Here is a 12,449-nt window from a genome sequence, read left to right on the forward strand (position 1 = left end):
TAACCTTCATTTAGATTTTTTACTTTGTTCTCATTGTAAACATATTTTAATAATCAGTCAAAAAGTAAGTAATGAACAATTGTGTGTTTTCATACTTGCGTTTTCTGAACAGGGTCAAATGGAAATGAAACATATGCTTGAAGCATAAGACAGGTGACAAACCTGCTAGCACTTAAAATGTCATTCAGGAACACACGTCAATACAGTGGAACCTCGGTTTGCGAGCATAATTCATTCCGGAAACATGCTCGTAGTCCAAAGCACTCGTATATCAAAGTGAATTTCCCCATAAGAAATAATGGAAACTCAGATGATTTGTTCCACAACCCAAAACTATTCATGTAAAAATGATTAATACAAAATATAATGTAAAAATACATAACACAAATTAACCTGCACTTTACTTTTGAAAAGAATCATGGGTGGTGTGCCACACACATTCGCGGTTGCTCCCTACTTTGCCCCCAGGACAGCTTTCAGCCCACACAAATCTAAGATTGAATTAGGAGTGTTTGACAATTTTTTTTTTTTTTTTTTTTTTTAAACAGTGCTCTTTATATTAATAAAACACAAATAACTTTTTAAATTATCAGTGTAAAATTTACTCTTAATAGGCATTGACTGAAATATACATATATTCTATATCAGAGTGAAAGGTTCCTTCACAGAATACATCTCATTTACAGATTTTACATAAATACAATTAAGCAGGTTTTGTCTCTAATGGAGTTGAAAGAAATTGTTTACAGTATATGAAATACATTGTATACAAGAGTAACTGCCGAAAGTATTTTCATAGATCTATAACATTGTGTTTTTGTGTTGTTTTAATGATCGGTTCTGGTTCATGCATTCTTACATTCACTAGAAAAATATATATTATTCCCACCTGGCTTTTTCTTCTAGGAATCTCTATGCGGTGAACACTCTCCAATGAAAAAGGATTTTACCACGCAGAATAACCAATATGAGAAGCAACGTCAGCTGGTAACAGAAGAGGTATCTTTTAATAACGAAAATATTAATATTTAAAGCTTTAATCTACTGTAGAATGTGCTACTATTTTGAAACTAAAACCTTTAAAATGTAAATGATACCCTGAGTGAAGCTGATCTAACTTATTAATGGACTGTTTGATTTTGTAGCCTTTAAAAGCAGTCTCAAATAAGGCAGTAGGGCCTTTCACTTCATGCATGTTAATTAAATAAATAGCAATCCATCTGCTCATAAAAGTAATTTTGCTCAATTTTCACATTTGCATGTCAAAAGGTATAATCAAAACATTTCAGGCTATTATACTGTGAGTCTGATATCTGTACAACTTAACTTATTCAACTTATAACATACTTAAGTCAGAGGTTCTCTTTCTTTTTATATTTTCCTTTTTTTAGTCAATCTGGTGTGTGTGTATATTATATATATATATATATATATATATATATATATATATATATATATATATATATATATATATTCATGCCATTCATACTCTTTGCATTTATTTGACAGTAAACTATTTCAACCATATATATATATATATATATATATATATATATATATATATATATATATATATATATATATATATTTATTTATTTATTTATTTAAAAAGCTTCTGTCAATAGCCAGACTTCCCACTGTGGTCAAATAAAGTTCTATTTAAACAAAGTTGGGTCAAACTGATGCATGCCTTAAAAGTATATAGGAATAGACTGGAAAGACAGAAAACTGATGTAAGCATTATATATGGGATAGACAACAAGGGTGAGACTTTGCATAAAAATAATAGGTCTTTGTATCATTGGAAGAGGAGTTTGGCAATATTATCGTATCTCACCATGACTGTTCAGTGTATTGAGGGGGATCACCTGGGAGAAAAGCACTAGAAAACATCAATAAAAAAATAAAGGTTGGTGTACAAATGACAACCTATTAAATTTACAAGTGATCAAATAATAATAACTACAAGAAATGGACTATAAACTGTGCTGGAATGACTCTCAATGCCACAATGTACAGTACAGGAGTGGAATAAATATTACTATAAAGAACAGATATGATGGCTTGCAGTTTACATACCGGAAAGGTATCTGATCAGTTCAAATACAGTATTTAGGTGCAGAAGACAGATTACGTAAGAAAGACGTCTGATCAAGAAATGCATTAGCCAAAGATTTGTTCAAATTAAGACGTGTATAAATAAAATGTATCATTATTATTATTATTAGTGTGCTCCTCATCAGCAGACTGAATAAAGAACTATACCCTGCTGCTTGATGGCTGCTTGTTTTGTTGACTGCTGGCTAGCTGGAATTCATTTAGCTGTTTAGTATTTGGACCTGTTCTGAACTAACACCCCTGAACAAAGCTGGAGAGCCAATAACTCTGCCGCAGTTTGCCTATGATCCTGGTATACCAGAGACTCTTGTCTCTTGACTATGTGCTGCTTTCCTGTCCATTAGCAGATGTTTATTCCAAGATGTTAAATCTGTTTTTCTCTAATGTCTGAGTGTCTGTGTGTTGCCTATTTTGTCCTGTGTTTTTTTTTTTTTTTCTGTGGAAGGAATAGGCAATTAGTGCTGCCCCCTGCAAATGTACAGATTGACAAGTAAAGATAACTAAACGTAATGATCAAGATAACAATATTTTAGTGCAGGAGAAAGGCCACATATGTGGTGGTGGACTGCATAACAAAATTCTAGAAAGTTCTTGCAATGCATTGCTTCTTCCTACCACAAAGGTCATTTGCAAGATGTACGTTTCCCATTTATCTTCTGTCTAAAATGAAATAGTTTGGTCCTAACACTATTTAAACACATTACTCCTGATTGTGTAAGAGGCACTGGGGCCACACACCAGCCATAAACTCTTTGCTGTAAAAGATGCAGTTGACTTTCACATTTCCCGTCTTTGTTGCGCTGTGTTTTCGTAAAAACAGCACTGCACTTGCTTTATGTGCCTGAAACTAAAATGCTGACAACATCTTGTGTGTCTTCTTAATCATCAGTGACATGTTTTTTGCTTCAGATCTATAATGAGCCCGGCATGCAGTACCCCTGTTAGGAACACAATGGATTTGCACTAAGAACAGACTTTTGCTTTTATATACTTGACAACAATGTAACCAATGCAATTTTACCCTCTTTTTCATCACCAGTTAAAGACTCTCTTCAAAGAACGAGAGCAGTTAGGCAAAGCTTACAATAAGCTTTCTGGTGCTTGGAAAGGAAAGGCTCCTGTAGAAGGATGGCTTAACAAATCACAAATAATCCAGGTAAGTATTTAAAGAAGAAAATCAGCTTAACAATTTCTGATTCTTTTTCAATTTTCAGTTCAAAAATGGTTTATAAAGATTTTACATTTATACACTAACTATCTACTTACCTACTTTGGATACGTCCCAAAAGACCTCTCAGTTAGCTCCTTTTGAATTTGGCAGGATGGCCTTGGACTGGATAGATTTACTATTGGTTTGAAATATTTTTAATTTATAGATGATCTTTCAGACAATGGAGTGATTGACTACAAATACCTTTTAAATGGTTTTACAATCTTTTCCAAACTCGAATGCATCAACAATATTTGTTCTCAAGATGTCAGAGGGCTATTTTATCTTTGACTTGATGTAGCCATACACCGCAACTATCAAGAAGAAACAGTGCCACAGGCCTCTGATGCTTAAGTTTAAATTATTTGCAACCGATTCTAATTTTAGGTGTTTCATGCAATAATAAAGGTGGGGGCATATAAAGTTTATGTTCACCACTTTTCTATAGGTTTAAATAGAAGAATTGGTGCAAAAAGTGATTTTTCAATATTATAATTTAATTAGATCACTGGTGTTTACCAGTACTGTTGAAATGACAATCAATTATAATTTTGTCCAAAAGATATTTTATGGGTGTACTTGCTTTTTTTTTTAAAAGACACTTTATGCACAAATGTGTGTTCTTCAGATACATTTAAGGTGACTATGAAATGATTACTAATAGTAACAATTTGTTGTGAACTTAGTTCTTGGACAGCCATTCTCATCTCTAATACAAATCTGCAGTGCTACCAATTTAATAACCTTTAGCCATTATCAAATCTTTTTTTGTGTTTATATGCCTGTACAGCATCCCAATGGAGCCTCTTTTTAGAATGGGCTTCTAGAGTGGATTTCCAGAGATGGCTTATGCGCCTACTTGCACAACAGTGAACCTTCAGGTGCCCAAATTCACCAGGCACATCATGGTGGTTTGGTCATTCAGTGCCATGTCTAATGACCAAGTCACACTGTCCTCGCTATCACTTGATTCAACTAATGGTTCAGGTTTCAGGCTGTTCCAAAACTGGCCTTACAGCTTCTTGTTTATATGCCATTATGTTTTTGTTGAAGGCTCTGCTCCAATCATGAATATTGATGCTGTCACTATGCCATACCATAAAGTGGCAGAACACACAGAAATGTTCCTGATTTTTTGCAGCCTGCTGCTATTTCACCCACTAGATGGCAGAAGAATACTGTACCGAGTGTTATTTGGTCTAAACAGTGTAAAGTGGACCATTACACATCACACCGAGTCGAGCTTAAATACTCAACCCACAAATTATTTTTGTAATTAAATGTTACCTACCCCATTTAGTTTTTAGTGGTAATCGATAAAAAATTTGAATATTTTCTTCATGAAAATATGAGATTAAAACGCAGTGGGACCCTGCGGTGACCAATTCAGGACAATGTCAAACAATGTGAAAAATTTCGTGGAAAAAAGAAAAATCATCTCACTCGTGTGCTGCATATTCTACATGTCCAATATCCATTTGTATGATCAAAAGATGCAAAATGTATGCATTTTTTGTTAAAATATAATTAAGTTACTTCCTGGAAAGACAGCATTTAAAGTAATCAGAAAAGATGTCAATCCCACAATGCTGTACATTTGAATTAAAGACCGAGCTCTTGACCAGTGAAGGAGGGAGAGAGGTAGATACTCTTCCATTGTAAAACAAGTTATCGGAAAGAAACTTTCAGAGGAAATGAACATTTCTTACCATACAATTTCAAGATGCCAGTGAAGGTTAGTGAAATTTGGAACAAGCTACGGCACATTCTGTCCATCAGTATCACTGTCAGCACAAGTAGGATTAATTTGTTAAATGGACATCTGTTGAAAACTGACTTTTATTGCTTAGCTGTTACACTAAAGTTATCAGCTCTCCTGATGAGGTATACTTATATGTATCCTCTTTAGAATGCAGTGGATACCATCCACTACCAAGAGAGGAAAAAACAAGAACTTGAAGAAGAGAATGAAAGGCTAAAAGGTACACCAAATTTCAGAGAGTACACCGAATTGCAAGAAAAGGTTAAGAAACTCCAAAATGAACTTCAGCACAAATCCGACAAAGTAAGTAGCACCGTCTATTTTCCACTGAATTGTTAATTTATAATTTTTTAAAAAACACATTTTAAGTCACTGACAGAAGGAAAACAGTGGTAATTCTAAGTGAGATATCTACTATTGGTTGGACTTACAAGTAAGAAATTTCACTGTACATGAAACAATACCACTGCTACATTGTAAATCAGCAATGAATTAACTTCTTTCATTCTCTGCAGAGTTCTCAGATACTAGCTTGTAATTAAAAAGAATGAAAACTTCCTCTGTATAACATGGTAGTTTCTGAATATGAATGTTAATATGAACTACAGAAATAAAGAACTTTGCCATTTCTCTGAAATAGATGTCATCCATGAGTAATGAAATTGAGAACCTGAAAGGCAGAAATGAAAATGTGATAAAAAGTAAGCTTTTCCTTTTGTCTCTTTCTTTTGATAACCTAAAGAAGTACTGTTTTCTTCATGATTAGTATATGTTAATAAAATGTTGGCATTTGAATATTAATCCTTAAAAATAATCCATTTTGCCCACATCACATTGACATGAGTAGAGTTAAGGTGGTAACGCAGTACTCCCACGTGTGTGGAGTTAAAAGTAACCCAGTCACTACACCACCACTATGAGGCGTTGCCCAGCGCTGGTCACTTTCAGTTTACAGTTAGTTGACGCCACTCTACTACTGCTCATGTTCAAACAATACGATTCAAGTAAATATCAAGGCCCTGTCACAGTACACCTTTCTGTTGATTTGCAGGTGCAGACTTCATTTACATTTAATCTTAGTGAGTCAGTGGCAGTTACAGAAGTCTGACATCCTCAGCTACTTAGACCAACCAGTCTGTGACTTGTCCTGGAGGTTTGGTTTTGCTTTTTAAGTTATATGGGAGGGCGTGTGTGCGAGCGAGCGAGCGCTGACAACCATTGAGTGCTCAGCCAGTAGTACATTGCTAATAACATAGCACCGAGGAATAAGGAACACAGATGTACCAGACCTGATAAACTGAAGAAAGACTTGCCTTTAAAATGTTGCATGTTTTATGTAATATGGCAAAATGGTAAGAATGAAGGGAAGAATAAAAGGTGGTGGGGGAGATTGAGGTTGAACTCGCCATACCTGTAAAGCCTTTGCACAGGCACCAACTGTCGGGTAGCACATAATTAGGTGTCAGAAAAGGGGCAAGCTGGCAGTACTTTGAAAATGAGAAACTGTGCTGGAAAATCATCTCATCTGATGTACAATGCCATTTGTAGTCATGTTGAGGGGACGAGATCAGCAACTGCAGTCAACAAGTTTGTCATCCCTCCACTAGAAGCCATGTAATATGACATTGTTTTTAACTTTATGATGCTAATTAAACTAAGTTAGTATTGTAATGATGTAAATATAAAGTATTTACAAAATGTTACATTTAAAATGGCTAAAACAGGTCGGTCAATTGACAAGAGTTCAGGAAAACCTTTTAAAATCTTCTTGTATCAGCTTTGCATACAGTGATCCCTCGCTATATCGCGCTTCGCCTTTCGCGGCTTCACTCCATCGCGGATTTTATATGTAAGCATATTTAAATATACAGTGGTGTGAAAAACTATTTGCCCCCTTCCTGATTTCTTATTCTTTTGCATGTTTGTCACACAAAATGTTTCTGATCATCAAACACATTTAACCATTAGTCAAATATAACACAAGTAAACACAAAATGCAGTTTGTAAATGGTGGTTTTTATTATTTAGGGAGAAAAAAAAATCCAAACCTACATGGCCCTGTGTGAAAAAGTAATTGCCCCCTGAACCTAATAACTGGTTGGGCCACCCTTAGCAGCAATAACTGCAATCAAGCGTTTGCGATAACTTGCAATGAGTCTTTTACAGCGCTCTGGAGGAATTTTGGCCCACTCATCTTTGCAAAATTGTTGTAGTTCAGCTTTATTTGAGGGTTTTCTAGCATGAACCGCCTTTTTAAGGTCATGCCATAGCATCTCAATTGGATTCAGGTCAGGACTTTGACTAGGCCACTCCAAAGTCTTCATTTTGTTTTTCTTCAGCCATTCAGAGGTGGATTTGCTGGTGTGTTTTGGGTCATTGTCCTGTTGCAGCACCCAAGATCGCTTCAGCTTGAGTTGACGAACAGATGGCCGGACATTCTCTTTCAGGATTTTTTGGTAGACAGTAGAATTCATGGTTCCATCTATCACAGCAAGCCTTCCAGGTCCTGAAGCAGCAAAACAACCCCAGACCATCACACTACCACCACCATATTTTACTGTTGGTATGATGTTCTTTTTCTGAAATGCTGTGTTCCTTTTACGCCAGATGTAACGGGACATTTGCCTTCCAAAAAGTTCAACTTTTGACTCATCAGTCCACAAGGTATTTTCCCAAAAGTCTTGGCAATCATTGAGATGTTTCTTAGCAAGATTGAGACGAGCCCTAATGTTCTTTTTGCTTAACAGTGGTTTGCGTCTTGGAAATCTGCCATGCAGGCCGTTTTTGCCCAGTCTCTTTCTTATGGTGGAGTCGTGAACACTGACCTTAATTGAGGCAAGTGAGGCCTGCAGTTCTTTAGACGTTGTCCTGGGGTCTTTTGTGACCTCTCGGATGAGTCGTCTCTGCGCTCTTGGGGTAATTTTGGTCGGCCGGCCACTCCTGGGAAGGTTCACCACTGTTCCATGTTTTTGCCATTTGTGGATAATGGCTCTCACTGTGGTTCGCTGGAGTCCCAAAGCTTTAGAAATGGCTTTATAACCTTTACCAGACTGATAGATCTCAATTACTTCTGTTCTCATTTGTTCCTGAATTTCTTTGGATCTTGGCATGATGTCTAGCTTTTGAGGTGCTTTTGGTCTACTTCTCTGTGTCAGGCAGCTCCTATTTAAGTGATTTCTTGATTGAAACAGGTGTGACAGTAATCAGGCCTGGGGGTGGCTACGGAAATTGAACTCGGGTGTGATACACCATAGTTAGGTTATTTTTTAACAAGGGGGCAATTACTTTTTCACACAGGGCCATGTAGGTTTGGATTTTTTTTCTCCCTAAATAATAAACACCATCATTTAAAAACTGCATTTTGTGTTTACTTGTGTTATATTTGACTAATGGTCAAATGTGTTTGATGATCAGAAACATTTTGTGTGACAAACATTCAAAAGAATAAGAAATCAGGAAGGGGGCAAATAGTTTTTCACACCACTGTATATCGCGGATTTTTTGCTGGTTCGCGGATTTCTGCGGACAATGGGTCTTTTAATTTCTGGTACATGCTTCCTCAGTTGGTTTGCCCAGTTGATTTCATACAAGGGACGCTATTGGCGGATGGCTGAGAAGAAACCCAACTTACTTTTCTCTCTCTCTCTCTCTTGTGCTGACTTTCTCTGATCCTGACGTAGGGGGATTGAGCAGGGGGGCTGTTCGCACACCTAGACGATACGGACGCTTGTCTAAAAATGCTGAAAGATTATCTTCACGTTGCTACCTTCTGTGCAGCTGCTTCCTGAAGCGACATGCTGCACCGGTGCTTCGCAGACTTAAAAGCTCGAAGGGCACGTATTGATTTTTGATTGAAAAACAAACTCTGTGTGTCTCTCTCTTTCTTTGCTCCTGACGGAGGGGGTGTGAGCTGCTGCCTTCAACAGCTTTGTGCCGCGGTGCTTCGCATACTTAAAAGCCAAACAGCCCTATTGATTTGTTTGCTTTTCTCTATCTCTCTGACATGCTCTGCTCCTGACGCGCACTCCTTTGAAGAGGAAGATATGTTTGCATTCTTTTAATTGTGAGACAGAACTGTCATCTCTGTCTTGTCATGGAGCACAGTTTAAACTTTTGAAAAAGAGACAAATGTTTGTTTGCAGTGTTTGAATAACGTTCCTGTCTCTCTACAACCTCCTGTGTTTCTGCGCAAATCTGTGACCCAAGCATGACAATATAAAAATAGCCATATAAACATATGGTTTCTACTTCGCGGATTTTCTTATTTCGCGGGTGGCTCTGGAACGCAACCTCCGCGATGGAGGAGGGATTACTGTACTTCATTTTAATTGCGAAGGGCATGTGGGTGAAAAAGCTATCTTCAATATCAGGTTAGACATTTGGAATTTCCTTTATAAGAATGGTGGCCATTTGTTTATTCTTTTTAAATGATCTAAAATACATGCTGCTCTGGTGCCCTGCTTTAATTTCTGACATTTTAGCGATTGTTTTTATAGTGAGAGAAAGACTCCAACAACAGATTGGAGATATCCGTGAGACAGGACAGCAAACCAGAGGAAAAGAAGCTCCAAAGGTGTTGCATGAGTCGATGGAAAGTGGAAGGAGCCAACAAACAACTAAGCTTGTTGAAGAATTTAACAGTGATCCATATTTGCCTGTCAACAGCTCTACTATCCACACTGAACAGGAGGAAGGTGTTGGATACCTAGGAGATGAATCCGTTCATTTTGCCAAATATGCCGATTCTTGCATTACTTCAGGCAGTTCTAGGTCTTCCACCCCAGTGTACCTAGAGACTCCTTCACTTTCTGACACCCACAGCCTTGTTACAAGCCCAGCGGCCAAGATGTTCTTAAGCACACAGACATCAGATGTGTCCCCCCTGACTCCACGCAGCTGGGGAGGGTCTCAGGAGTCACTAACAGACAAGCATTCACTCTTGTTGTCACCAAAGCCCTACAAGGGACAATTCCCCAAGAAACAGCACTGATGTGGATAAGCAAAGCATGACATTTAACTGTGTCACACAGTGTTCTACTTTATAGTCTAACTGTGGTTTAAAACCGTTTATTAAAAAGTTTTCAGTTTTTAAAAGATACTGAATATTTACTCCCAATAATTTAATATCCAAAAATTGTAAAGGGTTCCTCTAATTTGAAGATACCTAAGGTGACAATATTTTCAATTACACAGACAGATTTAGAATTAAGAAAGTATCCATAAAATAACTTTTTATTAAAGAAAGACAAATGCACAAAACACGGTAAATAAACTTTTCATGTGCAGTACTACAATCTGAGAATTCCATTAAAGTGGATTTTGCGTATATTAGGCAATATATTGTGTAAACACTGAACCCAAATTCATATAATCAGTCGATAAATTATGCCAAATATTAAAGGAAAAGCTGGAAAGTTGGAGCATGGTGAATGGGCCGTAGTAATCAGGTCTCACACAGACGGACCCCTTTACACCTGCATTACACACATTTAGATTGTATCCCCAGTGGTCCGCATCATATCCAGGCAAAATGCAAATCAGTTTCAACATACATGGTTGATTTATGTACAGTACATATACTGTATAAAGGGCATTTTCACAGAAACTTGTGTTAGATGTGCTCATCATCTGTTTTTGACCACCTCTGAACGTGGTCTGAGTGATCTCATCGCAAACCTGTTTACTCTTTGTTTTTAATGTTTAAAGTGTTAGCCAGTCACGATCAGATGAACAAAAACAAACATTAACTTCAGTTGTAAAGAAGGCCGCAGATTGTCTGCCTCTTCTTAAAAAATAAACTAAATAACTACAAACCAGATTCACCCTTAGTATCTCAAGAGGAAGAAAGAAGTAAGAAAAAGAGAAATGAAGTCTTACTTTTTTTTTTCCAAGATTAGAGCTGGAAATACAAGTATGAGATTATGAGAACACCCATTTGGGAGTTAAAATCACACCTCTGTTTCTCAACTTAGGTCTTTTTTCACACACTCATATATAAAAATTCCAGTGCTATCCAACAAGCCATCCTAATGGTGAACTTTTTCAAGGACTCCACTTTGGAAACTGGTCATTCAGAGCATAGCTTTGCCACATGGAGCACTGATGCTATCTTGTTAACTGAAGTGAAGCGTGATGTGCACCAGTTATCACTCCAGCACTGGATATGCTCACATGAGTTAATGGTGACTGTCTGGTTTAACCAAACATGATAAAACTGTTAGTTACATATTTAGGGTTTGCTTATTATATTCAGCATTCATTCCTGTGGTTTAATGAAGTTGTGTGTGAGTGTATTATACATAATAATAATATTTATATACATCCCCACCCCATTTCACTTTTAGAACCAGAGAGACACAGAGGCTACCAGACAGCATGTGCACCTGCAGGCAAACATTACATCTGGGGTGTCATGTCTCTTCAGTTATAGCGCAGCATACATTAAACACATGAATACGTGCAGAAAGTGTCAGACGTCCGAGAGTGACAATGTATGCACGTGTATTGTTACCTGCACAATAGGCTGACCAGCCAGACTTTTTAAAGTGTGCTGATCTGCTGCCCACCAATTCCTTCATAGTATTGCCAGTCTAAGCCATGAGCAGGAGCAGGTCAGGAGCAAATCAAACACTAAGACATTGGTACACATGAGTAGCCAGGCCATTGTAATAAGCTCCAGGTGACACAAAAATCTCTAATAAGGTTTAAAAGGGTATTTTATACACTCAAAAGTTATTTTTGCATACAGTATTTGAATTCAAGTTCTGTGCAAACAGCACACTGAGTTTAGATTTTCTCTGTGAGTGAAGAGAAAAGCCAAGCAAAATGACACCTTTTATTGGCGAACTAAAAAGATTACAATATGCAAGCTTTCGAGGCAACTCAGGCCTCTTCTTCAGGCAAGATGTAAAGAAAAGATTTACCTTTTGTATCTATAATTGCCAAAGCTGTGTTTGAAAGTGTTGTTTTTTTTTATTATATTTTGTGATGTTTTTGATTACTTAACATAAACTGATTACATTAAAAGTTTTTAAATGCTTTATAAAATTGTTACATTTTTTATCTTGTAAGCAATTTTTTTACCTAATGTTTGTGCTTTTTATAAGATTATGATTAAGAAAAACAAAGTTTGAAATCTCAAATGGCAACTTAAACACAAACTTTCCATTAAAATGGAGAAATTTTCATGTGTCATGGAATTTTAACATATTGTATGTCAATATTTATGAATGTGATATGTGCCAAATTAAATTAAAAATTGAACACAACTCACCACATAGAGTGTATGACATCTTGTAATATGTTAGAAATCTGACGCGAGTTACAGTAATCAAGTCTTCAGATCTGTAACAGAGAGTT

General features: G+C 36.7%; 1 protein-coding gene across 3 annotated transcripts in view; it reads left to right on the top strand.

Annotated features, from left to right (window-relative positions):
* The window catches only part of LOC114667472 (paramyosin-like), a 91,798-nt gene extending 81,465 nt beyond the window's left edge, over positions 1-10,333 (top strand). For all 3 annotated transcript variants that reach the window (XM_028822780.2, XM_051920872.1, XM_051920873.1), the window contains 5 exons: positions 907-999; positions 3,158-3,274; positions 5,238-5,393; positions 5,731-5,791; positions 9,587-10,333. In XM_028822780.2, the coding sequence (XP_028678613.2) occupies positions 907-999; positions 3,158-3,274; positions 5,238-5,393; positions 5,731-5,791; positions 9,587-10,080 (921 nt within the window). In that variant the 3' untranslated portion in view covers positions 10,081-10,333. The remainder of the gene's footprint in view (positions 1-906; positions 1,000-3,157; positions 3,275-5,237; positions 5,394-5,730; positions 5,792-9,586) is intronic.
* The last annotated feature ends 2,116 nt before the right edge of the window (positions 10,334-12,449 follow it).

The sequence above is a fragment of the Erpetoichthys calabaricus genome, chromosome 17, assembly GCF_900747795.2.
Source record: "Erpetoichthys calabaricus chromosome 17, fErpCal1.3, whole genome shotgun sequence".
NCBI lineage: Eukaryota > Metazoa > Chordata > Cladistia > Polypteriformes > Polypteridae > Erpetoichthys > Erpetoichthys calabaricus.